Raw genomic sequence first — 26942 nt, 5'->3', positions numbered from 1 at the left:
GTAAAATATTCATCTTGATTAATGCTATTCTTCCCATCAATGAGATATTTAAGTTGTTCCAATTTTTCAAGTCCTTACTTACCTCTTTCCATTTTTGGAAATAATTATTTTCTAATAGTTGTGCATTTTTATTCGTCAACCAGATCCCCAGGTATTTAATTTTTGCAACTACTGCAATACCTGCTTTTTCTTGTAATACTTCTTGGTTCATTTTTGTAATATTTTTGGTTAGGATTTTTGTCTTATTGAGATGGAATGCAGCTACTTCTCTGAATTCTTCCAATTTGTTTAACCAACTCTGCATATTTTTCCTCAGCTCTTCAATAATACATATGACCATCATCTGCAAATGTTCTCAATTTATAATCCTTATATTTTATTCTTGCTCCTCTTAAATCTTTGTCCAAATTAATATTTATTAAAAGTATCTCAAGGGCAAATATAAAAATAAGAGGTGAGAGAGGGCAACCCTGTGCTCTTTTTATTGTTTCAAATTTGTTTCCTGGAGCTAAGTCTTTCTTTTAAAAGGATTAAAAAAATATTTCTTGGATGCAGTGTGAATCCAACATGTCTGTACTGTAGGGTTGGGAAAGGATGTCTTAAAGTATAGGACCTCATATTAAAATATTTTAACCTATGTTTTGTCTATGATTTGTTTTTCTATTTTCTATCAACCCTCTGTAACATGTATACTTTACAAACTTTTCAAAGCTCCAACCATTCTGAATCTCTCAAAGCATGTGGCCAACTAAAGTAAGGAATTGATTGAAAAATAATGGGTATATGGTGGGGAGTAAAATGTAGTGAGAAATCAAGATAGGAGGAGAAATGTTGGGGTGATGAAGATCTTCACCTAACCACCCAAGTGCACATCACTGCTTAAGCACTCAATATACTAAATGTACAAAAAAGGGTTCACTGTAACTCATTTTCTTGCTCACTAAACAAATCGCCCACCACTCACAAGTCACTCTTCCACTATTTTCTTGCTCCATTAGAACAACAAGCCAGCCAGTACAGAACCAAGTCTTATAGTTGCTAGTAATGATCCTTCTTTTTTCCCCATGTTACTGAATCTGGCAGAGAGACTGCCATTAGAGTTCTAATGAATTCTAATGACCCAACATAATCAGTTTTTTAAACTGCAGGATGAACTCCAGTGTAAAAGGGAAATCTATGGAATACGGCCATGGTAAGTGAAAAACCTGACAATTTAATATTTAATAGATTAACAGGTTTTTTCAACCTCTGGTGCACAGACAAGCTGATATGAACGGAAGCAGTCCTTAAGGACTGAACTTTTAGGTCTTTAAAGACCATTACTATCACTTTGAATTATCAAGTGTAAGCATTCTATCTGCTGTATTCATGGCCAAGAGCAGTTTCTAAAGATTTTTAAATGTAGTCTTCTGTGGAATGCCTTGCTATCATACAATACAGATATAGTTCAGGAATGTGTCTGATATTTTCACTCCCTTAAAAATATAATAAGGAGAAAAGTCAACAAAGTGGTGTGGTTTTAAAGTTGGACAAGCACCTTGGATATTAGGGTTTGAATCTTCAAGAGACAACAAAAATAATCTTAGACTTTTTCAATGTTCAGTAAAGTTTTAAAAATAATTTTGGTAGCCTTCTTTATTTGTGTTTGTAGATTTCTTCTGTAATCTGTTAGCTTTATATCCATCATCCAAGTTTCACTCCACTTCAAAATTGGAAGAGAGCTTAGCCTAACCAGATAGTATTTCCTCTATGCACACAGGTTCTAATAATTTAGGACAGCTGCTTATCAATTGCATTTTTACTGTCAAAACATGGCATGGAAGAGAGTGGTGCGTGGTGAAAAATAACACTATGCAGTAAAGCCATTAGAGTGCCCAAACACAAAACCCATTCCTAATATCAATGAGAGTAATTATTGGCACAGGAGAATTCTGAACTGCTCGGAAAGGGTACTATATAAAGGTGAAACTGCCTAGAAGAACTTGCGATTTTCTCCCAAATGAATGTGTTATAGAAGGAGGTTAAGACTAACAATAATTAGTCTTAACAGTAATTAAGGTATTTTCCAAAAATCTTACATAAGGCAAAATCAGCAAGAAATTATTAAATTGCTCTTATTGTTTTTATAAAGAACTAGCTGTGCCCGGCCACGCGTTGCTGTGGCAAAGTGGTGGTGGTATTGGTTAAAAATTGTTGTGGAATTTTTATTTGACGTTATTTGTATTTTTAATTAATTTATTGTAACTTATATTTTTTATTATATTTTATTATTTTCTTGTATTTTTTTAGTTATTTTCTGTTATTATAGTATTTTATTGTATTAATTTTTTAGTGTTTTTAATTATTTTAAAGTGTTTTTTTATTATTTTTATTGTATTATTTGTATTTATTTTATTTTTTACTATTTTATTATTATTTGTGTTTTTATTATTTATTTTATTATTTGTATGTATTATATTTTATTATTTGATATTATTTTTATTTATGTTTTTTAAATTGTATTATTTTATTTTGTTTTTTATTTGTTTTTTGTATTTATTTTATTATTTTTGTTTCTCTTTGTATTGGGTTGCTCTGAGCTCTGTGGTCTGCCTGGTCATGTTCCAAATGTATTCCCTCCTGATGTTTCGCCTGCGTGTATGGCAGGCATTCTCAGAGGTTGTGCAATGTGTTGTAACAAAAGCAAGTGGGGTTTATATATCTGTGGAATGACCACGGTGGAAGAAAGAACTGTTGTCTGCTTTAGGCAAGTGTGAATGTTGGAATTGGCACTGAATAGCCTTGTAGCTTCAAAGCCTGGATGGTTCCTGCCTGCCTGGAATGAACAAAATGTGGCTCCCAGTATTAAAAAAAATCTGTGAAATCAGGACAGTTAACTAAAGAACAGCACTGAGCAATCAGGGAATTCCAGACATGATGTACTGAGGGCCAGCTAACATCTCCCAACAAAGGATCCTTCTCCGAAGCAGGAAGTAGGCAGGCCTTGAAGGTGCAAGGGCATTCAATGGTAATCAAGGTGGGGAAGCGGAACATTCACAGTCCCCTCAGACAGATAAGAGTTGTCCCATCCTGGATATCATTGGTGAGATAGAAATAAACATCCCACTTGTCTGTTTTCAAATAGATCTCCTAATCTCTGAGGATGCCTGGCATAGACATGTATGGCAGTTTGGCAGCAGATAAGGTCGTGAGGGAGTGTGATGTTTAATAGGCTTTTCCTGAATCCCTTCTTATTATCCAACATATTCAGTTATCCAACGTTCTGCCGGCCTGTTTATGTTGGATAAGTGAGACTCTACTGTATATAATCTTATATTATCTGCTTAGAACTGGATTATATGGGCCCCTTCTACACAGCTGAATAAAATGCACACTGAAGTGGATTATATGGCAGTGTGGACTCAAGATAATCCAGTTCAAAGCAGATAATATAAGAATATAATGGGTTATATAGCTGTGTGGAACGGCCTTGAGTCTACACTGCCACATAATCCAGTTCAAATCTGATAATCTGTATTTTATAGGCAGTGTGGAAGAGGCCTAAGTGAGACCTAACTCTGCCTGTCCTCTGGGCTGAGTGAGTTGCTAGGAGACCAAGTGGGCAGAGCTTAGCCTTCTAACTGGCAGCAATTGGATAAAAACAATTATTCCTCTCCCTCTAATTAGGACTTTATTTTTCTTTTCTTTTTGTTGTCAGAACCTAGGGGCAAGGATGGTGGATTGTGCTGCCAAATTTCTAGGTTCTGGGTACTTTTGTTGTTTAGTGGGAGGGGAGGACACCATTACTCATTTATATATATAGATGGACAATGGTTAACATACTTTAAGGAAACTAAACATTTACCAGCTTGCTAAGATTTATTGTAACATATCAGAACTGTGAGACTCAGAATAACAGTTTTCATACAGGGAATATAGTACTAATGAATTATGTATGCACACTTCACTTGGTGTCCTCATTCCCATTTAATAAATAGTTCCAGTGACAACCTTTGGTACTATTAAGAAAAATAACCCACAAATCTAAATTACAGCATCATTTAGATAAATATAGTAGCTTTTTCCTTTAAAATGTCATACTCACATAGTTAGCATATGATTTCATTAAGCTTCCAAAGTAGATAAATTACTCTTCTGACTGCTGTTTGGAAATTAATGCATGGCAAAGATAAAATAGCTCACCCTAGTAGAACTTCATCAGCCAAGGCTTCCAAAGATCAAATACTCAAATAATATTTCATTAAATGTAAGAGACGGAGAGTCACAGCAGTATGGATTTTCAATTATAAACAAAATACAGTCATTAACTACTTCTGAAAACAATGTCCTTCTTGATGATACCACATTAATCTCAAGTGAACCAGCAAAATAATCTAAGTAACCCAATGTTTTGCCATTGTGCATGTTACCATTTATTATTATTATTATTATTATTATTATTATTATTATTATTATTATTATTATTTTCAACCTTATCGTAGATTCACTGCACAGAAATAATATACTACTAGAGACAAGCGTGATCCATGTGATCACTTAGAAAATGATAAGGGGTCCATAAGGGCTGTGAAACTGATCTGAACACATAATACTTTTGTATGGTCTTTTTTAAATGCCTCCTGAACCTCTCCTGTAGTACTATATAAAAGTATCTGAATTATCCCATGAAAGGTAAAACAGATACAGATGGAAAATAGGTTGCAGAAAAAGAATTAACCACATCCTCTTTTTTGCCATAGTGACTACAGCTTCAATCAAATTAATCTCTCATTGTCACTGTATTTAAGGGAAGTTGTCAAATTTCCCTCAGAGACTTATCTAATTTGATTATACAAATGAATCAAGCTGGATTAAGGAGGATGGACTTTCCACACTATCAATCTAAACCAGGAAATTGAGATAAACATTTAGCTTATAAGGGGAAATTTGGAACTAGAAAGCAAACCCATGCATGCTAATCTGTGCCCAGTTAAGATTAAATAGGAATCTACAGTTTAATTAAGAGAGTTCAAAATATTTAGCATCCACACATGGGGAATTCCTTTATTCAGATCTAGAATGATATCATGTCATTTATTTCCTTCTTTGGATCATTTAGGATTGCCATGTCATTGAAAAGTCTAAGGGTCCTTCCAGACAGGTGTTGTGACTCAGCTGGAGTTTCAGAGTGACTCTGATGGGGATTGTGGTATTCAGGTTCCTGATGTTCAAGATGATGGGATTCAGGTTCAAGATGACTCTGATGGGAATTATGGGATTCAGGTTCAGAGTGTCCCTGCTGTGAGAGATGAGGAGCAGGGAGACATTCCCATGGCAGGGCATGGTGTTGTTGATACTAAAGATGATACTGGAGCTAGCCAGGTGCAAAGGGAGGATAGCTCCCGGTTAGATAATGTGCAGACAGAGGCTGCTGTTAATGAGCTCTCTGGCCTTGATGGAACAGAATTTCTGGATCGAGCTGGCCGTTAGGAATTTTGACGCAGGAGTGTTAGAATAGTGAACAAGAAAGAGAAAGAGGTCAGAGGCCAAAGAAATACATTCATGCTATGCAGAGAATATTAAAGGGTGTGCTGAGAGAGAAATCTTTGTCAAAAGCAACATCTCGTTTGGAGTATAGAAGCCAACTCTTGGTTTCCTGGATTACCTTGCAGTCTTGTGTATTCAAGCATTCATGGAACCTTGTTTTATGCCTTATGTTTTCTTGGATTATTCTTTATAGCCTTGGTCTTGCAACAATCTTTGGGATCTTTACTTTTGCTTTTTAAGAACTATTTATATTTCCTAATAAACTACAAAAGACTTCAACCTGTATACAGTCTGGTGTGTTCAGCAAGGTGAAGTTAACCTGAGGTGCGACAACAGACCCTATATGATCCCAGGTTTTCTGCTTTAAACTGGATTATATGAGTCTGCACTGCCAGATAATCTTGGATAAACAGAAAATCTGGGATCAAATCCTGGGATATAGGGCCTGTGTGGAAGGGCCCCAAGTCAAGACCAAACTGTAGTTTAAGATAAGGATGTCCAGCTCATGAATCTAAGGACTGTTCTGTGGCTTCCATATTTTCCTTCCAGATCCTCCCCTAAACAACTGTTTCTGTACAGCTAACTATATCCTGTAGCTAACAGCCTGGTTCATTAATTTCAAAACTATCTGCATGAGTGGACCCAATATTGCAGCAACATGGAGGACAAAACATACCAGGCTGAGCATCCTGCTTGGTATCACATCTCCAAACAGCACCATTCAAAATCTTTTCTTTTTTTGTAGGAAAGTTAATGCATGTGTGAGATTTTAGAAAACGACACAATAACATAGTTAATTTAAATTATAGTTGAACCTCCACATTTGCAGGTTAAGCATTTGAGTTTTTTTTATTATTCATTGAACTTGAATAGTTGGGCTTCCATAGTACAAAAGACTCCAAAAAACAAACCTTGATTTTGCCATCTTGCAGAAGAGACATCTTACTACACTATTGTACATAATGTAAGTTGGTTTTTATTGTATCCACAGGGACTTCAGGATCCAAACTCCAGTGGATACAAAGGGTCCGATGTATTTACTGTTGCTCCACTGCTATCTCACACCATTTTAACAGAGACTTTGAAATCAAACTGATGGTCTGTCTGGGCCTGGCAACATGTGGTCAGGCTCTTGCTTACTCATGTGGTCTAAAGAGGGGAAGGATATGGGGAGGGTACTCCCTATCTCCCTCCTCCCACTCCTCTATACCATCTACACCTAACTGAGTGAACAAGTGAGCAAGGGAACACACATGCAGCTGGTCCAGTGACCACACCAGTAGAGGTACTTTTTGTGTTTTAAATATGGTTCAGGAGGGAGGGGGGATGAAAACTAGAGATACTCATTGTTTTTCCGTGTTTTTGAGGGGGTCCTGCACCCCTACTTCTGCAAAAACAGAGGGCTGACTGTATTTTAATTGTGTGATTGAAATGATACTTGGAGATCTGGTGAGAAGTCACAGTCAGAGGATATGTCAGTATTGTAGTTAGTGTGGGTTATCTACATGCATATGACTATTTTGACATTGTGTACCTGAGGCTAGAATTCACACAGCTTGAGCAAAATCTGTCTTTCAATTTTTCTAGGTGCTTGCAAAGAGCTGAGAGGTCCATCTTTCATATCTCAGGTTCTATACATTTAAAGCTATTTTGACACTAAAAATAATGACAAAATTTATACAAAGAAAAAATGGATTCTCACTAATCTAAAACTAGCTTCAGAAATATCTTGATGCTATTTTTCAAAAATAGAAGAACATCCAATCATGAGCTCTTGCACGCAAAAGCTTACTAACCCATCACTTGCATTTTAAATGTAAAAATGTTCGATAATATATATACACAGAACAAGAAATCTTATCATGGGATGTATAAGGCAAAATTTTAAAACTATAGAAAATACATATTTTACACACAAAGTTGAAGTACTTCATGGAGTAGTTCCACTACTCAGTGGTATGGCAGTTTGATACCACTCTAACTGTTCTCTCTCTATCATCTGGAATATGGTGAGGTATTTACAGTCTTTTGCTATGGTGCTCTAGTGTGTTTTCTTTAACTACAAAGCTCTCTAGCAAGGAATTCTAAGTGCTCACAAAATGACAAATCCCTAAATTCCATAAGATGGAGATATGGTAGTTCAAGTGAATTCTAATTTCGGCAACTGTGTGATGGAGATAATACTTTGTAATAAGTTGATTTGAACAACATTAATTGTAAAACAATCGCTGGACTAGAAAACATGCCACAAGAAACTTGATTTTGCTGCTCCTTTATGAAAAGCTTGATGGAACAACTTGCAAAAATTGAGTTTTGCTTATGCTTTTCACTCTCACATGCCAAAGGCCAAGCCCTTCCTAAGGGTTCCCCACTCAGGGGATTTTTTTGGGAGAGGGGAGTATATTGGACAGTGTAGACAAGAAGAGTCAGGGCAATCTCACTATGTCAACAGCCTTTTGCTTGCTCATCTTTTAGATAGATTTTGGTATCATAATAATATTCACTACTTACTCCGATCAGTAATGACTGTTCGAGCCTCTTGATTGCTGGTTTTATTTTTCAGATTCTGTGCTGCTGTTATTAGCTCCTCCAATTGTGGGCGTCTTTGTTCCAAGTCCTGTATTGTTGCCTAAAAGTAGAAATATATATTTATATGTGCCAGTTGATCTATGCATCACCAGACTTCTTGAACTAATGAGAAAGGTTGGTATCTTCCATTATGGACATTTCTGTGCCTTTTGTAGAAAAAAAATTGACATAAAATTGCATATTCATACTTCCGTAAGCAATTGGATTTTTTTTTTGTCATAGACAAGAAGAAACAGTGATATAATGCACTGAGTTAAATGAATAAAGAACACAATGAAATTTCATTATTTTAATTTGTTGAATTGTTACATACCCATACAATATGTCTTTCAGCAGCTTTTGCAAACAAACAAACAAACAAAATAAAGATATACTGTCTTGTTGTGCAAAATGTTATGGACTGAAGACAGTAACACAAGAAGAAAAAAGACTGACTAATGCACCAAGGGCATTAATAACAAGTCATCTAACTTGAAAGGTCAAGCTTGTCAAACTCTTAATGAAATAGAAAACAATTTAATTCTTAACATGGGAATAGATAGTAGTCTAGAATGATATACAATGAAGACAAAATCAGCCTCTTGGTAAAGAGAACTAATCATCAGTTATTCAAGAGTCATAAATATGGGCAAACATAATATTATCAAAGCTATGCTCTAATAAGTTTCTATCTAACTGCATAAGATTTTTCCTTAGGTCATCTTTAGCTATTCTGCTAATATCTGTTTGCTACCCACTGAATGAACAATTCTGCTAGTAAGACCATGATTTCTGTCAATACAATATTAATGTGTTCTACTGACAAGAATGGTGAAAAGAACAGTTGATGGCTTTTATGGACATACACTGAGAAATTCTAGCAGGGCCCCATTTTTCATGACAAAGAACAAGAAAAGAAAAGAAATACAGAATTTGAGACATTATGGCAATGAGAGATTTCATTAAAATAATTTCTGGTATAAACATAGTGATTATGATTATTGGTATATTCATCTAACCAACTTTATAAACCTTGCAACTGTACCCAACCCCGAAACTTTTTTTTTTTTGGGAGGAATGTACTTTCTTCTTTGTCCCATTTTTTTTCTTTCATGAGCCTTGACCCTTACATTAACCAGATTATGGAAGTGACAAACCCATGAAACGATGTGATCCAACAGCAAGCATGGCTTTGATTTTTTTTTTTTAATGTAAAACTAATGCCACTGACTTTTAAGACATTTTCCGTACCTGTGGGTAGTGACTATTCAAGAGAAATCCAATTTTCAGGTTTCTAACTTTTATAGATTTTTACATAAAATTGAGGTTGAGATATGGAACAAATTGCTGAAGTCAGCAACTGAATGTGAATAAGGAAGCAAGATGTAAGAAAATTCAATGTAAAGTAGATTTGCAATGATCAAACAAGGAATTTATATCAATTTAGATATGCTAACTAAAATACAAACATAATTGTCAGATGAGCACAAGATCCTTAAAAAGAAAACATATACATATTTTACAGGAATTGGAAAATGGCCACAGAAATATTGGTAGCTACTGGTATTGTTACATTCTGGCTGATTATATAAATCTAGTATATTATATGTATCTACATCCAATAAATGTTTGACTCATACTGCCTAAATGGCTCACACTGCCTAAATGATATTTGCATAAAGAAATGATAGGTTAAATAATTCCACTGGGACATCATTTGCATTTGTATAGCTTTCTTTGTGCTAAGACATTATATGTTGAAGATTTTTTTTATAAAAAGGTCCTAAAATTATTTAGAAAAGATAGTATGTTATTTATTTCAAGTCATTAAGTTTTTTATCTTTTTAAAATAAGGAGCTGTTTTTCCACTCATTACATAGTTCTGTCTGATTAGTGCAGTTTCACTCACAATTCTCCCACCAGGAAATCATTATAAATAGAAACTATATCCTTTAACAAACAAGGAGGGGGCACGTACCAATTAGTTTTCTAGCTATAATGAATATACTTCAATCAGAACAAAAATAACAACAGGAAGCACACTTTTTCTTACTTCAAGTTCTTATAAGAAAACAATTTAAAAAAACTGTTTTACAGTTGTATCCACACATATCAATATATTTAGGCTTTACAAGTTTTCTAGCTGAAACAGATCAGTGATTGTGTAATTTCTGAAATAGCCTATTTATTCCCTTATGTTTTGAACTATTTGGAATCCATGCAAGAGAGCAGATACATTATTTTAGTATAACATCCAGGCTGCTTGTAGGTGGTTTTTGATGGGGATGTGCATCCAAAGCATCACTTCAGTGAACAGTTCACTTTTGGAAGTCAAATGGGGGTTGATGCTGTGGAAACATGGGATTTCATTGAGCAGAAAGAATCTTATGGGATTATTTTACAATTGCAAGGAGACTATAATTGTAGTAATATATCAAATAAACTAATACTCCAGAAACTTATATGTCTATTTGCTATTTACGCTGTTTCAAAAAACGGCATGCATTGAAATGTCTCAACAAAATTGATCTTTAATAGGATCTTCTACTTTGATACTGATCATGAAAAAAAGAAATAACAAACATGTTCATACCACCATCACACAGCAATTCCCTGTGTTTCAGTTCAGAAGTGTTATATATTTAAATACATTCACCACTTCTTTTCCTTCATGCCTATGAGAAAGGTCATGACAATCTTCACATTCAAAAATGTGTGTGTGTGTATTCAAACTGCAGAAATAGTACAAATTGTGTCACTAGAATAGAACAGTTGCTGCCTTGATGGATTTACTTCCAAAACACAAAAATATCAGATTGGTTATTTTGATTCACAAACAGATTTGCTTACAGTTCTGTGCATACATTTTTGCTCAAATTAGAACAATGTAGTTATGTTATTCCTTCTTTCTTACTGTGTGTGCAGTGCCAGCCCAACACAGCGGCCAATGTAAGCACCCGCTTGTGGCACATTTCACCAGGGGTGGCGTTGAGGCACCCCCACGGTGGCGGCAGTGACAGGGACCATCGGGTCCCTCCTTGCCAAATGTGGAAGGCTGCAATTGAGGACTCGTGAGACCTCGCGAGAAAAGCTAGGTCTCAATTGAGGCCTTCCGCATTCGGCAAGGAGGGACCTGATGGTCCCTGCCGCTGCCGCCAACGAAGGTATGTGCGGGGCCTTGGGGGTCGCAATTTCGGGGGGGGGCAGCCACTAGGTTTGCCTACAAGGCAAAATTACCTAGGGCCACTTCTGTGTGTGTGTATATAGAAATAGAAACACATAGAATTTGTGTGTGTGTGTGTGTGTGTGTGTGTGTGTGTGTGTGTGTGTATAATACTAGCTTGGGTACCCGGCATTGCCCGGGTTATTTTAAAAAGTCAGTGTTTTAATTGTCCAAAATGCATAAGGTTGTCGGTGAACTACAACTCACATCACGCCAGGTTAATCCCTTGAAACTCCATCAGTGGTTAAAGTTTTTCATATTGGACAAATTTGCTCCCTAGATCCATCATCTGTGGGGTTCAGAATGCTCTGTGGCTGCAGGGTAAACTACAACTCCCACCATGGTGAATCAGTCACCCTCAATTCCCTCCAGTAGGTTCAGTTGGTCATGGGGGTTCTGGTCCATCATTGGTGAGGATCGGAGTGCTGTTTGATTGCAAGTAAACTATAAATCCCATTACCTAAAACTCCCAAATGTCAAGGCCAATTCCCCCCAAATCCCTTCTGTATGTTCAGTTGGTCATGGGGGTTCTGTGTGCCAAATATGGTCAAGGTTCATTGTCGATGGGGGTAAAAGTGCTGTGTCTTGATGCAGGGTGAACTACAACTTCTATTATGTTGAGTCAGTCCCCAAACCCCTCCAGTATGTGTAATTGTTCAGTTACTGATCAATTCTGCTCTGTTTGCTGTGCCCCATAGGAAAGGGTAGGAAAGGATTATGGGAGAGGCAGTAGGCGGGATCATGCAAATTCCAAAGCAATTGAGAGAGAAAGGAACATTGGGAAGTGTCTTTGGTGGAGAAAAAAAAAACAGAAAATCTAGGATGAACTTGTCCCTGAATGAAAGCTTTCACTTAGGTGGTGGGCAGTATGGTGTTTGTAGAGGACATTGTCAGGGTTCTAGGACATGTGCACAGCGCCCACTATAACCTGCTATGTTCTTTGGACGGAGGGCTATTGGTGGCTCCTCAGCACTGGGAGTTGTAGCTGTTTGTAGAGGCAGAAACCTGTCTGTGTAAATGGAAACCACTGCCACATACACACATACAGATTTTCACTTTTATTATGTGTATAGATAGTACCACCCACAGTTGTAAGGCACCATGGTCCCAAATAAATAAACATCTATTAAACTGTACATAAATTTTTTAAAAAGGAAGTCTTGCTAGAAGTTCCAGAATGTGGCAGAGGCTGTGCAGCATGTAGTCTCTCTCACATTCCCACTAAACATGTCTTAGAACTTGAGCACAGTCATACGGGAAGATGCAGTTTTTCGGATAGCCTGGACCTAAGCCATATAACTATATTTTTCTGTTATAACCAGGACTTAGAATTGTACTCAGAAACCAACTGGGAACCAGTGGAACTGGTGTAACAAGGGAGTAGTATGGTCACTGTAACCTCTGTTAATAGTCTGGCTGCAGCGCTTTGCACCAACCATCTCAGAAGGAAATTCACATAGAATGCATTACAAAAACCCAAATAGGCTATTACTAAGGATCTTGTAGAACCTTTGAGACTAATGTAAAGAAGATGATAGCATAAACTTGTGTAGACTTAAGTCTGCAAAAGCTTAAGTTTTGCCAACCACTTTTTCTCAATTAGTCTCAAATGTGCCACAAGGTCTTTTTGAACACTGTTCTAGACTAACACGGCTGGGTATAACTGGATATAACAGGATATAACTAAGGACCCTTTCACACAAATCTGCTTTTTGTGCTATTTCACTGGCAATTGCCAGCGAAATGGCAGGTGCACAGCACCCTGTGTACCTCTTTTTCTCTCTCATTAGATGGGGGCAATGGGACAAGGCACATTGGTGCCCTGTCCCTGTCCCTATCCGATGGGGAAAAGCAAAGGCAATGGGCATTGCCACATTGCCCCTTTCCCCATCATATGGGAGAAAGAGCTCAAAAATGCGTGTCGCTCCAACCTTCCCATCATGACCGAGGAAGCATTGCAAGATGCTTCCTCAACATTTTGAGAAAAAATGGGGTGAGGCTTGCAGAGTATAATGTGATGGTGCTCAGCATGTCCCGTGCCCAAAGTGCAGCAAAGAAGCAATTTGCCCCAGTGTGACGAGGTGATAAGGCTTGTGTCATCGTGGCCAAGTCAGGAATATCTAGGAATAGGAGAGACTGGAAAAAATATCACAGTAATGATTTTAGAGTCAAAAGGAGAAACTGGTGTCTGCTTAGTTTTATGACTTTACAACAGGAGTGGGAATTCTACTGCCCTTCGAATGTTACGAAAACTTAAACTCCTTGAGATTTTTGTATTCCTCTTCATTAATGAGTAGAGAATATAATGCTATTCCACTATAAAAGGAATGTAGTCTCAATGATGACAAATGATGACAGAAGAGACAGAAATAACAGAGAAGGGAGAACATCAGGAAGCTTATTTCTGCATATATAAATGTACATCAATAGAAAAATCTGTATTATTTGTATATTAATATGCAAGCAAACCTATTCCTTGAAAACAAATATTGGAAATATCAGTCTATAGATGACAGAGCAGATAAGAGGACATGTGAATGGATTATGTAGAATTTGTACATGTCTGGCTGAGATTTCCTCTCTTGTGGTGAACAACTTTTTAAAATAAAATTTCTTGAGCTACACAAGAAAAAAGGATGTAGGACAAGAGGTAATATTTTTCATGGTATGAAAGTGTGACAGATCACTTTTGGCCTGTACATATTGATCCCACAATATTTACTAGCTTTGATTAGGAAACAAATGGTTTTGCATGAAAACTGTGCAGGTTGAACATTGGTACTGGAATTGGTAGAAAATTGGTTTAAGCTTACAAACATCTAAGGGGGTCATTAAAGCTTCCCAATTCTGCTTCTCATCCTCTTACTGTCCTTGCAGCTTGCCTATTTTATCTGAGCATGGAAGCACTGGCAAGAATGAAGGCATAAAGCAACATCCTTTTATTTACTTTTGCTCCTCCTGAAGTTGGTTCCACAGAGTCTAAAGGAATCAGCCAAACAAGTGGTCCAGCTACCTAGGTCTTTTTGTCTGAGTACCAACCAAAACCTGCACTCTAACATTGATGATCTAGAAATAAACTGTCAGATAATATAGAACATAATATAAAATAACCATAAACTGATTGAAACAGCATCAGAAAAACTAAAAACAGATATGTTGACCACTCCTTTTAAAAAAAGAAGTAGGGAATTCCTTTAGCAGCAGAAAACAACAACAAGTAAATTACTAGATTGGTAGATTAGTTAAAGTGAGGAAAATCAGAGGGTGGGTATATATGAGGGAAAGGCCATATGACATCATATCTTTCAATATCATTTGTAAGGAGAAAAGAAAATAGAGTAGGATCATTTTCTTTTACCTGAGAGAGAAATATAAAGGCAATTCCCAAAGTATGTGGAATTCCTTTCTCTCTAGGTTGGATGAAACATGGACGGTCTACAGACATCACACCCAACTCCTGGAGCGTTTCCATCAGCGTTGCCTCAAAAAAATCCTGCAAATCTCTTGGTAAGCCAGGCGGGCAAATGTCAGCGTGCTTGAGGCAGCAAAGACCACCAGCATTGAAGCGATGCTCCTATGCCATCAACTCTGCTGGACTGGCCATGTTGTCCGAATGCCCGATCACTGTCTCCCAAAGCAGCTACTCTACTCCAAACTCAAGAACGGGAAACGGAATGTTGGTGGGCAGGAAAGAGATTTAAAGATGGGCTTAAAGCCAACCTTAAAAACTGTGGCATAGACACTGAGAACTGGGAAGCCCTGGCCCTTGAGCACTCTAATTGGAGGTCAGCTGTGACCAGCAGTGCTGCGGCATTTGAAGAGGCACGAATGGAGGGCTTAAGGGAGAAATGTGCCAAGAGGAAGGCCCGTCAAGCCAACCCTGACCGGGACCGCCTTCCATCTGGAAACCGATGTCCTCACTGCGGGAGAACATGCAGATCAAGAATAGGTCTCTTCAACCGACTACTGATCCATCCCCAACATAGCGAAGACGGAGGACCATAATCCTTGAACTACGAGGGATCGCCTAAGTAAGTAAGGTTGGATGAGAAGAACCTCTGCCTTCCAGTCCTTATTGAATGCATCAAGAGTTTGGATCTAGCCAACAAATGTTTTGAGCCTCAACTCCACTCATCCACAGGTCGCAACCAGCAAAGACGCTTCCAATTATCTCATATCACTGACACTTTCAGTGGAAGAATCTAAGGTTTCTTGGAATTACTGGGTGGAGATGGTTCACTCCACCCAACTTACCAGTCAGAAAGTAAGCTGAGAGCAAAATAAAAACTCATGTCCTGCTTCCAAGGCCTCCTCTAAGTTCCAGCCAACAATTCTAACCTCTTCTCCACACAAGTAAGAGGAAGGATGAGCAAAGCCTGGGACCTATCTGAAGCACTTGGTAGAAAAGCTCCACAAAACACTTATGTTGGGAACCTGATGTCTAGGAGTATAACTAATGTTATTTGCCATGTTTTTTTAGTTTGATTTATTCATAGGAAGTTTACTAATTCATTCCCTAGAACTGAAATACAGTAGAGTCATTTGCCCAAGGTCACCAGGGGATTTATTTGACCAAGCAAGGAGTTTAATGCTATTCTCCTTAAATCTCATAATACAAATTGTGAATTTTATCTAAAATAATTTTTAAAAATCTAGAAGTCTTTTATGAAGGAAAGGAAGTATTTCTAGTACCAGAATACAACAAAATAAATATATCATTTGCTTTTGTAAATGTTGGTTGTTTGTTAACAATCTTTACAGCAAGTTAAACTTTTGGCCTCCATATATACAAGTCTGATCTCTTTTATATTATATCATACTAACGAGATTCTTAGGAATCTACCATATTTATCCCATGTTTCTCCACAAACATGTGCACTATATCTCTTCAAGTATTTTGTGTGATTGTCAGTGATATCAGAATGATTAAACCCCGAAGTCACCTTCAGCACTATCTAGTCAAACACAGAGAGCAGGAGGATACTAGAAAGCGAAAGGGTAATGTTCACACTATTTATGAGCATATGGTGAAAGTCAACTAATGGGGGTCACATTGGCAGCAGCTTACCCGCTGGAAATCAGATGTCATAATGGATTCTGCTAGCTGAGAGAAGATATGAAGAAAAGAAAGGGATAAAAATGACACTTCTGACAGAGAAAAAAAAACCCAATTAAAAATGAACCAGTCAATAAAACAGGAGCATGAAAAAGGAACCTGGTGTAAATAAAATGAAAAAGGAGTGTGTGTGTGTGTGCGTGTGTGTGTGTGTATTATGGTCTTATAACGGATACCATATTAAGCAGTAATGTTTGCAGGCATGTATATCATATACATTAGCCATAATACTTTGAACACACACACATCCAAATATTGCCAATTATACTATACTTTGCTTAAAGACCCAAATCACTCTATCCCTAATTAGTTTTAAAACTTGTTAATTGTAAAAAAAAGTATGTTAAAAAGGTTATACGTATGTGTATAAGTGCTATACATGCATATATGAATTTTCAACTTAAACAGATTGTTTAAAAACACAAAATGTTAGATATTAAATGAAAGGCAATGTCTTGATGTACCCTTATTGTAAAGCATTATATATGCCAGTATATGGTAGTTAGTTACCCAATTCAATGGAAAAGCATTTTGTTTAAGAAAACCTGAGATAATACCATACAATCATGTGTCATTTATCAGTGCCACCACTTACTGATACAATGGTCATATGAATCAACAATCAGCCTAATGTACATTCATATAGTCTTCATAGCAGTGTCAATATAAAAAAAATACAGATCTGTTCCTTTTATGTTTGTTTCAATACCTCTTTTGTTTACATAACTCAGAACTGGGCAAAGTGCAGGCCTGAGTTGCATGAACCTTCCCAGACAGTTTTTACAGTCCCAACTCTTTTGGATTTTCTTTTTCCTGGCAATTGAAATCCATAAATTTCCTTTCCTGAAATCTTTCCATAGGAGCAGCAATTCACCTTTTAAAAATATGTTCAAGTAGCCCATTCCATACCAGCATTATTTGACTTCAGAAAACATATAACGGGCTGCAGACCACTTCCAGTTTTGTTTTATATTTGACTTTCTGGCACTTTGTTCATTTCCCAAAAGACCCAGGGCACAACCTCCCCCCCCCCCCCCCCCCACACACACACACACAATCCACTAAATTAGCTCCTGCTACAACTGGTTGATAAAAGCATGGCCATTCTATGTTGCAACCATTTTCTGAATCAATGTATGTTGTAATATAGCAGAACATAAACAGTATTGTCTCTTTTAAATTCCAAATATGTGGGATCAATAAGCTAGATATTTTTGTGTTTCATCTTAGATCTCCATACTAGGAAATTGTATGCTACATATTGCAATTCTTTACTTCATATAAACTCTTCCACATTGCAACTTGGTTGAAGGTGACTGAAACTGCAGTGCAAAGCAGCTGGAGTGAGATTATAAAGAATTGTGCTCATGCTAACAAAGAACTACCTTGCTTCAGCAGCTTCCAGAGAAATTAACAGACCAATCCTATGTATGTTGACTCAGAAGCAAGTCCTACAGAGTTTCTTTCAAGTCTTTCTACCAAATAATTGTATACAGGATTGCTTCCTAAACAACTGGTATGGAATGGAATAAGAACTAGGCTGATACTGAAGTAGATGACCGAAGGAAGAGCTGATAGGTCATTTATCACCTTGTTTGTACATTCAAAATAATTGTACAATCAGTTTCTGCCCACCAGGGAAAAAATAAGCAGCTGTGGGATATACCGTTAGATATCTAACTGTCAAGAGAGGAAAGAGTTAAGCAGTCTAGTTTTTGGTTCCTGATTTCAGCTTGTTTTAATTAAAGAAAACATAGAACAAAGGTCAACACTTATGTGAACATCACTGCTATTCTGTTGGTTCTCCTATATTTCTCAGGGCCCTTTCACATAAGCACAAACCCAGATTTGTTTTCAGATTAGCTTAAAGTGTCCAAACAACGCCTCAAGCTAATCCAGTTTAATCTGGAGTAAACCATGATTTCGAGGTTTCCTTTGGGTTTAAAAAATCTGAGAAGGATCGAACCTTCTCAGGTATGGAACCTGTGGGAATTAACTCACAGAATCACCTTCTGCAAACTCGAGCGTCAATCCCCACAGCCATTTCGCTTCTTTGGGTTCCGTTAGCCCAAGGGATGGCAGTGCCTCCCTCCCCCTCCCAGCCCTCTATTTCTCCAGTAAACTTATGAGGGAGATCTGCCTCCATTTGCAGGCCTCTTGTGGCAAGCTCCTGTCATATCAAAATAATGTGGTAGAAGGTTTGGAGAGGAGAGGTGGAAAATCTTCCTCCCTCTCTCCAAATGGAGGCAAATGTTTCCGGTTTACTGGGGAAACAGGGAGATGGCTGTGACGCCCCTGGCTGCGAGAGCACTGGAAACCAATACACCGAAGCCAATAAACAATCTAATATCTTTATTAAGGAATTAAGAAATTAAAACGAAAACAAGCAGAAGGTATAGTTCATCAATAGACCTTCCAGGAAAGGTCAAATATAGGCCAGTAATATATTGTCCAATATATAATACTAGCTGTGCCCGGCCACGCGTTGCTGTGGCAAAGTGGTGGTGGTATTGGTTAAAAATTGTTGTGTAATTTTTATTTGACGTTATTTGCGATTTTTTATTAATTTTATTGTAAGTTATATTTTTATTTATTATATTTTATTATTTTCTTGTATTATTTTTAGTTATTTTCTCTTATTATAGTATTTTATTGTATTAATTTTTAGTGTTTTTTATTATTTTTTATTGGGTTGCTAGGAGACCAAGTTGGAGGAGCTTAGCCTTCTAACTGGCAGCAATTGGATAAAAGCAATTATTCCTCTCTCTCTAATTATGACTTTATTTTTCTTTTTTGTTGTATCAACCTAGAGCTGTGGATGATGGGTTGTGTTGTCAAATTTCGAGGTTGGGGAGCCTGTAGTTTTGTTGTTTTGTGGGTCGCCGTGATGCCATCACTCTTTTATATATATAGATTAGAGTTTAAAGTTTGTAATCCAAAACCGAAACGCACTCAAACTTCCAAGGAGTTTGAGTGGGGAAATGTCCAAGTCTTTTTCTAAAGTTCAAAAGCAAGTCCAAAGCAAGGAATTGAAGACAAGGCTGGATACATGGCATGGCAAGGCAAGACTGGATTCATGGCAATACAAGACAAAAAACACGGCTAGGCAAGGCACGGCAAGGCTGGAAAGTAGTGGACTTAAGCGCAGTCCACACTTGGCTGGAAGCGAAGTTAATCCTCCAAATTGACACGTTGACTCCGCGTTGGCTAGCCAGCGCACAGAACTTTTAAGAACTTCGAATCTTCCCTCGGAACAGGTGTCTCTGCTGCTCTTTTCCCAAGGGAAAAGAGCTAGAACAACATCTTGACCAGATACAATCCTCCCTTAGAGTTCTCAGGGGAAAATAGGTTAATCAGCAGATTCCCTTGCTGCTAATCGCGCGCTTCGTCTTTGTCCAGCTTTCTCCTGTCTGTTCGTCTGCACAAATATTTTCCTATCAAAGGGAGGAGAGCTGGGAAGAGAAGGCTCCGTTTCAAGGTCCTTTTTTTTTTAGGAGCCCCCAGTGGCCAAGGGGATAAAAGCCTTGTAACTTGAAGGTTGGGTTGCTGACCTGAAAGCTGCCAGGTTCGAATCCCACCCGGGGAGAGTGCGGATGAGCTCCCTCTATCAGCTCCAGCTCCATGCGGGGACATGAGAGAAGCCTCCCACAAGGATGGTAAAACATCAAAACATCTGGGCGTCCCCTGGGCAACGTCCTTGCAGACGGCCAATTCTCTCACTCCAGAAGCAACTCCGGTTGCTCCTGACACGAAAAAAAAGGTCCTTTTTAATGAGCACTGAACTAGAATTGTCAATAGGAAACATCTGGAACGGGGCAAAGTCTTGCTGAATTGGCATTAAACCTGTTTCCTTATCACTGTTGTCCACAATGGAGTCAGGTTCACGGCCCAAGGGTCCATGGGACATCACAATGGTGGTAATTCCTCCATGGTCAATCTCAGATCAATCCAGGAGGGTATCTAGCTGCCACCCGGCTGAAATAGCAGTGATGTTCACATAAGTGCTGACCTACAGTACTAACCAGCAATTAATTAAATGAGTCTATTCTATTTGACTCAGAGCCAGCATGGTGTAGTATTTTGAGTGTTGTACTAGACCTCTGGGATATCAGGTTTGATTCTCTGCTGAGCCATCAAAACCAACTGGTGTCTTTGAGCAAATCACACTGTTCAGTCAATACCAAACCTGTTCCCAATAAATCTTTTTATATTATTCATCTTTATTCATTTTCTTACAGATTAAAATATTGATAGGCTGAAGTAAAAAGATGACCGGGCTGTGGCGCAGCTGGCTAGTAACCAGTTGCTATAAATCACTACTGACCGAGAGGTCATGAGTTCGAATCCCGGGTTGGGTTAAGCCTCCGACCATTAATAGCCCCGGCTTGCTGTTGACCTATGCAGCCCCGAAAGACAGTTGCATCTGTCAATTAGGGAAATTTAGGGACGCTTTATGCGGGAGGCTAATTTACAACATCATAAAACTGCCAGAAAAACACGAGGAAAGGAATGAGGAAGTACAGCCACTACTGGATGGTGAAGCAACAGCCCCCCCTGTGGCCGGAATCGTGAAGCTGGAAAAATGTTAAAAATGCCTCTGAGTCTGTCTAATGTATGTTGTTTGTCTGTTGGCATTGAATGTTTGCCATATATGTGTTCATTGTAATCCGCCCTGAGTCCCCTTCGGGGTGAGAAGGGCGAAATATAAATACTGTAAATAAATAAATAAATAATTAAATAAATGTTTATTTTGAGGGTGAATACTTGCAGCACATTAGCAACATCATGTGACACCCAATAGCTTAGTTTTGTAAAAGCTTGCTATAAGTATCAGATCCATAAAGGCAGGACAGATTCAGAACAGAGATAGACTGAAAGATGGGGGGATTCAGGCTCATTTTGAAACTTAGACAAAATAGGAAATCGAACTGCACTCATTGAGTTTTTTTCCTAAGATTTATTTCATTTGTATGAACAATACAGCTTATGAACTGCTATGCCAGCAGAAGAACGTACATTTGGTAATAACATACCAAACATACCAAATATTATGGGCCCATAATAAGCACAGAAAAACGGCTTTTACACAGAATTTCTTATTGAAGATGATGAAACTCTCTTATATAGCACATCGCAAGGACTCTACAAGACTTCAAAATTACTCCTGTTTAAGCACTAAGGGGTTTGAGTACATCAGTATACTCTAAGATAAATCGCTACACTCCATATACTGGTGCATGGGGCAGCACAAAGGCAACTTGAGATGCAATTCAGATGTACTATGGGTCTAACTCATGGTGCTGAGGAGCTATACTCTCTTTTTGACTACTTTCTTTCACATACTGACACATGAATTCTAGGGTTTCTTATATCTTTTTCCTGGTACATCTAAGCTGTGAAGCTCTGGATCAATCTCTGCTCATAAATTTAGATACAAGACCAGCATCAGATTTGAAACTGAATCAAGACTCTCTTGTTATTGTCCCTTTTTCAGTTTTAGTGAAATAAAAAAGTAAAAAATAAAGAAAATAAAAATGTTTTCAAGACAGTAATATTTGTTTTAAACATTGTTCCAAACTTAAAATTTGTTTTCTTGGTCCTATGGGAAATAGAACAGCTATCATAACTTTGATTAGAGGAAAGTTTAGCATTTGGGCAACTTGATCAATGTAATTGCTGGTATCATTATTTATAACACTACACAGAAGGTCATGCCATTCTTTATTCCCATTAATTAGGGAGAAAATCAGTAAAGACGAACTGATTTTAAAAGGTATAAAGGGGAGTTGTGAACTCTCAGCAATTATTCTGAGCCATAGTCCTTTCTGTTGTACACTTATTACACCAAGTGCATTTTTATATCAAATGGGAACAGGCGTGAAGCAGCAAACTAGATCAAAGGGCATTTCTGATTATATTTCTGACAGATTTTTTAAGTGATTTTATAGGAGCTGACACTGGAGAACAGCTTAGCACCAATACTTCACAAAACTAGATTATTTATCCCTTTGTTATATGGCAATCTTCTTTAGGGAGAAAGGGGTAAATTTTAAACAATTTTTCTCTTCAGTTCTCTCCTAAGCAAAGAATCAGTTCATCTATGTTTTCACCTTGGGGGCTCTCCTGGCTTTATTATCTTTTCCTATTTGAGGATTTAGAAATAATCCTGTCTCAGAAAACAGATAACAAAGATCACATTTTCTTCTATTTATACTAGATTTTAAAATACATTTCTGCAAGCAATATAATATTTTTAAAATTACAAATCTTTGGTCTGCATAAATAAAAGATGATGTTTCCATGCATATTCCTTGATGGCATAAATAGAAAATACCAGACTGTTGGTAAATGATATATTCTATGTACAAAGTAAATTACTTGTTGAGAAATGGCTGAGAAATGGTAAAATGTAAGCAAGCAGAAAATAGATGAAAGAAAATGGAAAATCTATATTTTACATTTGTTTATCTATAAAAGGGAAAAGGTCATCTGGCAAGGATACTTCAATAGTAAAGAGTGTATTTGGAGCATTTAAAACAAAGAGTTCCCATTTTGTACCACATCAAGCTTCTTATCTTTCTACTACTATCAGTCTTCCACATTTGCAAATTTGACTTTTGAGATTTGATTATTTGCATATCTAGGAAAATGGTCTCTCTAGAAATCTCTGTCAGAAGCTGAGCAGAATATTTTGCTGGAGAATATAAATATTTCTACACAGAACATCTCCCTAGGATTCTCTATGTCCTCAAGCACAACTTTGTGATCAAGGTCCAGTTGCACTGGAGGACCTAGAGAGGTGTTGTCCTTGAGTAAATGCATGCCCCAAAGCTTCTAAATATTTAAATAGATGTTCCCCCTACAAATACATTAATATATGAATTTTCCCCTCATATGTTTACAGGTCTTTGGAAATCCTATGTAAATATAGATAACTAGAGATTTCCATGTACCTGTATATCTGTTCCTATATGTATACATTAATTTTATATATGAATTTTATATGAATTTTACCCTCACATGTTTGCAAGTGCAGAGGGAAAATGTGCGCGCGTGTGCGCGCGCACACACACAGATGTCTAGATAGATATAAACATTGATAAATAGGGCTTGGAAATATTGCAGGAGGAAAATGCACATAGAGGATTTGCAAAGGTTTCAGGGAGAAATACACATGTGAAATTAGTATATATATAATGATAGATCTATATCTAGCTTTGCATTGTTTATGTAGGCATTATATGTTTGCCTGTTACTATGTTGGAAGCTGGCCTGAGTCCCCAGGGGGAGAGAGATAGGGCAGGGTACAAATGAAGCTGTTGATGATGATGATGATGATGATGATGATGATTATAAAGTTATTGTTGCTTTTCCACTTATAGAGTTAGTTTACTGTTTTTCTTTGAAATACAGTAAATATTCAAAACATTTAACCCACTGATGCCTCAATTAATGTAATTTTATTGGTATCTAATTTTATTTTTGAAATTTACCAGTAGCTGCTACATTTCCCACCCTCAGCTTATACTCGAGTCAATAAGTTTTCCCAATTTTTTGTGGTAAAATTAGGTGCCTCGGCTTATATTCGGGTCGGCTTATACTCTAGTATATATGGTAATTCTCCTCCTCAGTCAGATGGGATTGTGGGCTTTACTGGGATTAATTCTGATGCAGGCCCTGGAATTTAGTCTCATGCAAAAGGCCATTCTCATGCAGAGCCAGAAAGTGAAACTGCTTTCGACACAGACACAGATGAGCCTGAGAATATAATTACCTCTGATCCTCGAGGCCTTCAAGGCCATTCACGGGAGCTGGAAACATCCTTTCCAGATAACAAGTCTAGTGGATATGAGTTAATGAGAAATTCTCAAGGGAACACACCTGGTGACATTGACCTAAGCCAGGAGGCTCATCTGCAAATTCGAGCAGATAGCCAGCTTTGTAGGTCAACACATCTGTTAACATTCTTCCGTGGGAAGTGAAAGTTCCAGGGGAGTTGTAATGCTTTGATGTCTATATATTAAGAGCTGCGGGCTCTTTGCTCTTCAGTTCAGGCAACGTGGCTTTTAAGTTACAGTCAGGCCTGGGTTCTCTAGTTCTTGTCTTGGTTTTGGATTGAAGTATTCTGGGAATTTTTCCATGTTTATGTTTTGCTTATGGCCTCAAGTTGCTTTTGGATTTTGGGACTATTCTTGAATTGCCTTGCCTTTGGATTTACAAGAGACATTTGATTGTTAACTTTTTGGATTTTACACCTTCTTTCCTTATCATGCTTTTTACTATATATCTTTTGTGTTCTTTTTACAGTAAACTGTTTGCCTTTACTCTGGACTCCTGTGTGATGCTCTGGTCATAGGTGGCTTCAGATTGGGGGTGTGACAGCTAAGAGGTGAAGCAGAATAAGAAGGGACACACTGCTTTTATTCAGTTACTGGCAAAACAAGGCCTGAAATTAGATTGAAATGTATCAATATAGTCTGTTTCATCTATGAGGCCCTGGAGCTGGGAGATTACCAGATGTTCTAATACTTTGCCCAAAAATGGAAAGTTCATTATTCATTTTGGAGAGATTCAGGGAAGACTTTTTTTCAATAGAAACCTTATAATAAACTCCCCCCCCCCCCCCCCGCGCAGCTGAAGGAGGGAAGTGGCTTTGCCCCCTCCCACTGAAAGAGAGAGCTGAGGGGGTGGGGCTTCTAGGAAACAGCCCACTTTTTCTCACTCACTTTCTGGATGTCGGCCCTCCCGCCCACTGCTAACAGTATAGCAGAATTGTGGTCGCTTAGATGGGCAAGGTAAGAATTTTTTCCCTCCTATGTTCTAGGAGGGTTTTTCACCTACCCTGACTGTGCAGAGTGGTAAATTGGGAGTTGTGGTCATTTAAATAGGTTGTCATCAGACTGCTTAGGGAAATCGCATATTTTGGTGTGCACCACAAGTCACCTCAGTTTTGGTGTAGGCCAGAGGCGCGAATCCTCGCCTAGGGTTTATACAGCCCCGGCGAGGTTGAACAATTATGGCCTAGGAATGGGAGATTCTGACCTCATCCATTTCGGAGGCAGAAGTCTCCACCACATTCCCCTTCAAGTCATCCAGGTTTCAGGTCATCCTCTTCGATGGATTGTCACCTTGCCATGGCGAGGAGGCTTGCATTTTCCAATGAACCTGAGGGCACAACCACTGGAGTCATGCACTCTCAGGAGGGGCCACAGGGGAGGATCCAGACCAAGAACAATCCAAAGACCCTAAGACCTCAACGGCGGAGCAGGTGGAGGATAACATGGTACATGTTACAACAGCTGTGAAGGTGGAAGAAGGCTGCAACAGATTGAGAAGCCACTCCTATTGTGTTAACCACATTACTGCGGGGACCTCACTCTGTGAAGACTGTGTGTTGACCGGCCGTGCACCGACCTCCACACATTAAAAAAAATCACGTACAGGCATCTTCCAAGAAAAATAAAAACAAACCAACAAAAGTCAGCGAGTGGTGACAGGGGAAGGACTGTGAAATCTGGAAGCCCCTAGTCACAGACTGACACATGGAAGGTGGATATGGACTCAGTCTTTCTACCTCAAGGTCCGAGGCAGTTGAGTAGTCCAGCAGCTGTATCCATGACTGAGCAGCCCTTTTTAGGATCCACTCTGCTCACCCCACACGGGGCTAGAAAAGGTGCCCTAAACATAGTCTGCCTCTCTTATCCCTGACTGGAGATATGATGGTTGCCTGTTGGTTTTTGGCAACTCTGTGGCCAAAAAAGAGAAATGAACTTTTGAACATGAAATGTACGGACACTGTTGGATAACACTGACAGCGAACGCCCCCAACGCAGGACTGCTATCATTGCAAGGGAGCTGGGATGCTTTAACATCGACATAGCAGCCCTTCAGGTGGAATCTCCTTTCCTGTAGTTTGAAGCCGTTGTTCGACAGGCAGGCATCTACCATTCAGTATCTGTATATTAAACTCCCATCTATCCTGTGAAGCTGTCACTCTTTCCAAGTGGAAATTTGATACCAACAGAGATAATTGTGTTTTGATATCTACATTTCCATGGGTGTATTAGAAGCAGTAACCATTCCATTCTTTTGTACGACTGGCCTGATTCTGATCACCTGTCCCAACTGCCTTGCTTTAGTCTTTGTTGGCCTTGCATTTCCCTTTGAATCCATATACATTAAACTAAAATCATGAATGTATAATACTGCCTAGCTTAGTTCTCAGTGTTCCCACTTCCTGAGGCTATATAGGTAACCATACAGCCCTTGTCAGTGATTTTCTTAGCATGAGACTTCTATAGCTCCAGGACAAATGTCACCAAACACGAAACATTATATTATAGTTCTTATTTCTTTTAAAGTTGAAATTATAAATATTCTGCACATGAAGGAACTTACTCTGCTAAATCACCTTCATTTAAAAATGCTAAGTTGGTCATATTTTCTTATTATGGTGATTCTTCGGGAATAATTCTTTTGGGTAACGCTCCCTACTCCACTTCAACATCT

General features: G+C 38.1%; 1 protein-coding gene across 15 annotated transcripts in view; it reads right to left on the bottom strand.

Annotated features, from left to right (window-relative positions):
• The window catches only part of dmd (dystrophin), a 1684732-nt gene that overhangs the window by 436167 nt on the left and 1221623 nt on the right, over positions 1-26942 (bottom strand). For all 15 annotated transcript variants that reach the window (XR_010004953.1, XM_008107345.3, XM_016992722.2 and 12 more), the window contains one exon: positions 8038-8155. Coding sequence is in view for 14 of the 15 variants with exons in the window: in XM_008107345.3 (XP_008105552.2) it covers positions 8038-8155 (118 nt within the window). In the remaining variant the exon portion in view is untranslated. The remainder of the gene's footprint in view (positions 1-8037; positions 8156-26942) is intronic.

Source organism: Anolis carolinensis, chromosome 3 (genome assembly GCF_035594765.1).
Source record: "Anolis carolinensis isolate JA03-04 chromosome 3, rAnoCar3.1.pri, whole genome shotgun sequence".
In the NCBI taxonomy this organism is placed as follows: domain Eukaryota; kingdom Metazoa; phylum Chordata; class Lepidosauria; order Squamata; family Dactyloidae; genus Anolis; species Anolis carolinensis.
Note: the sequence above shows the minus strand (reverse complement) of the source record. Positions and strands in the feature narration are given on the sequence as shown.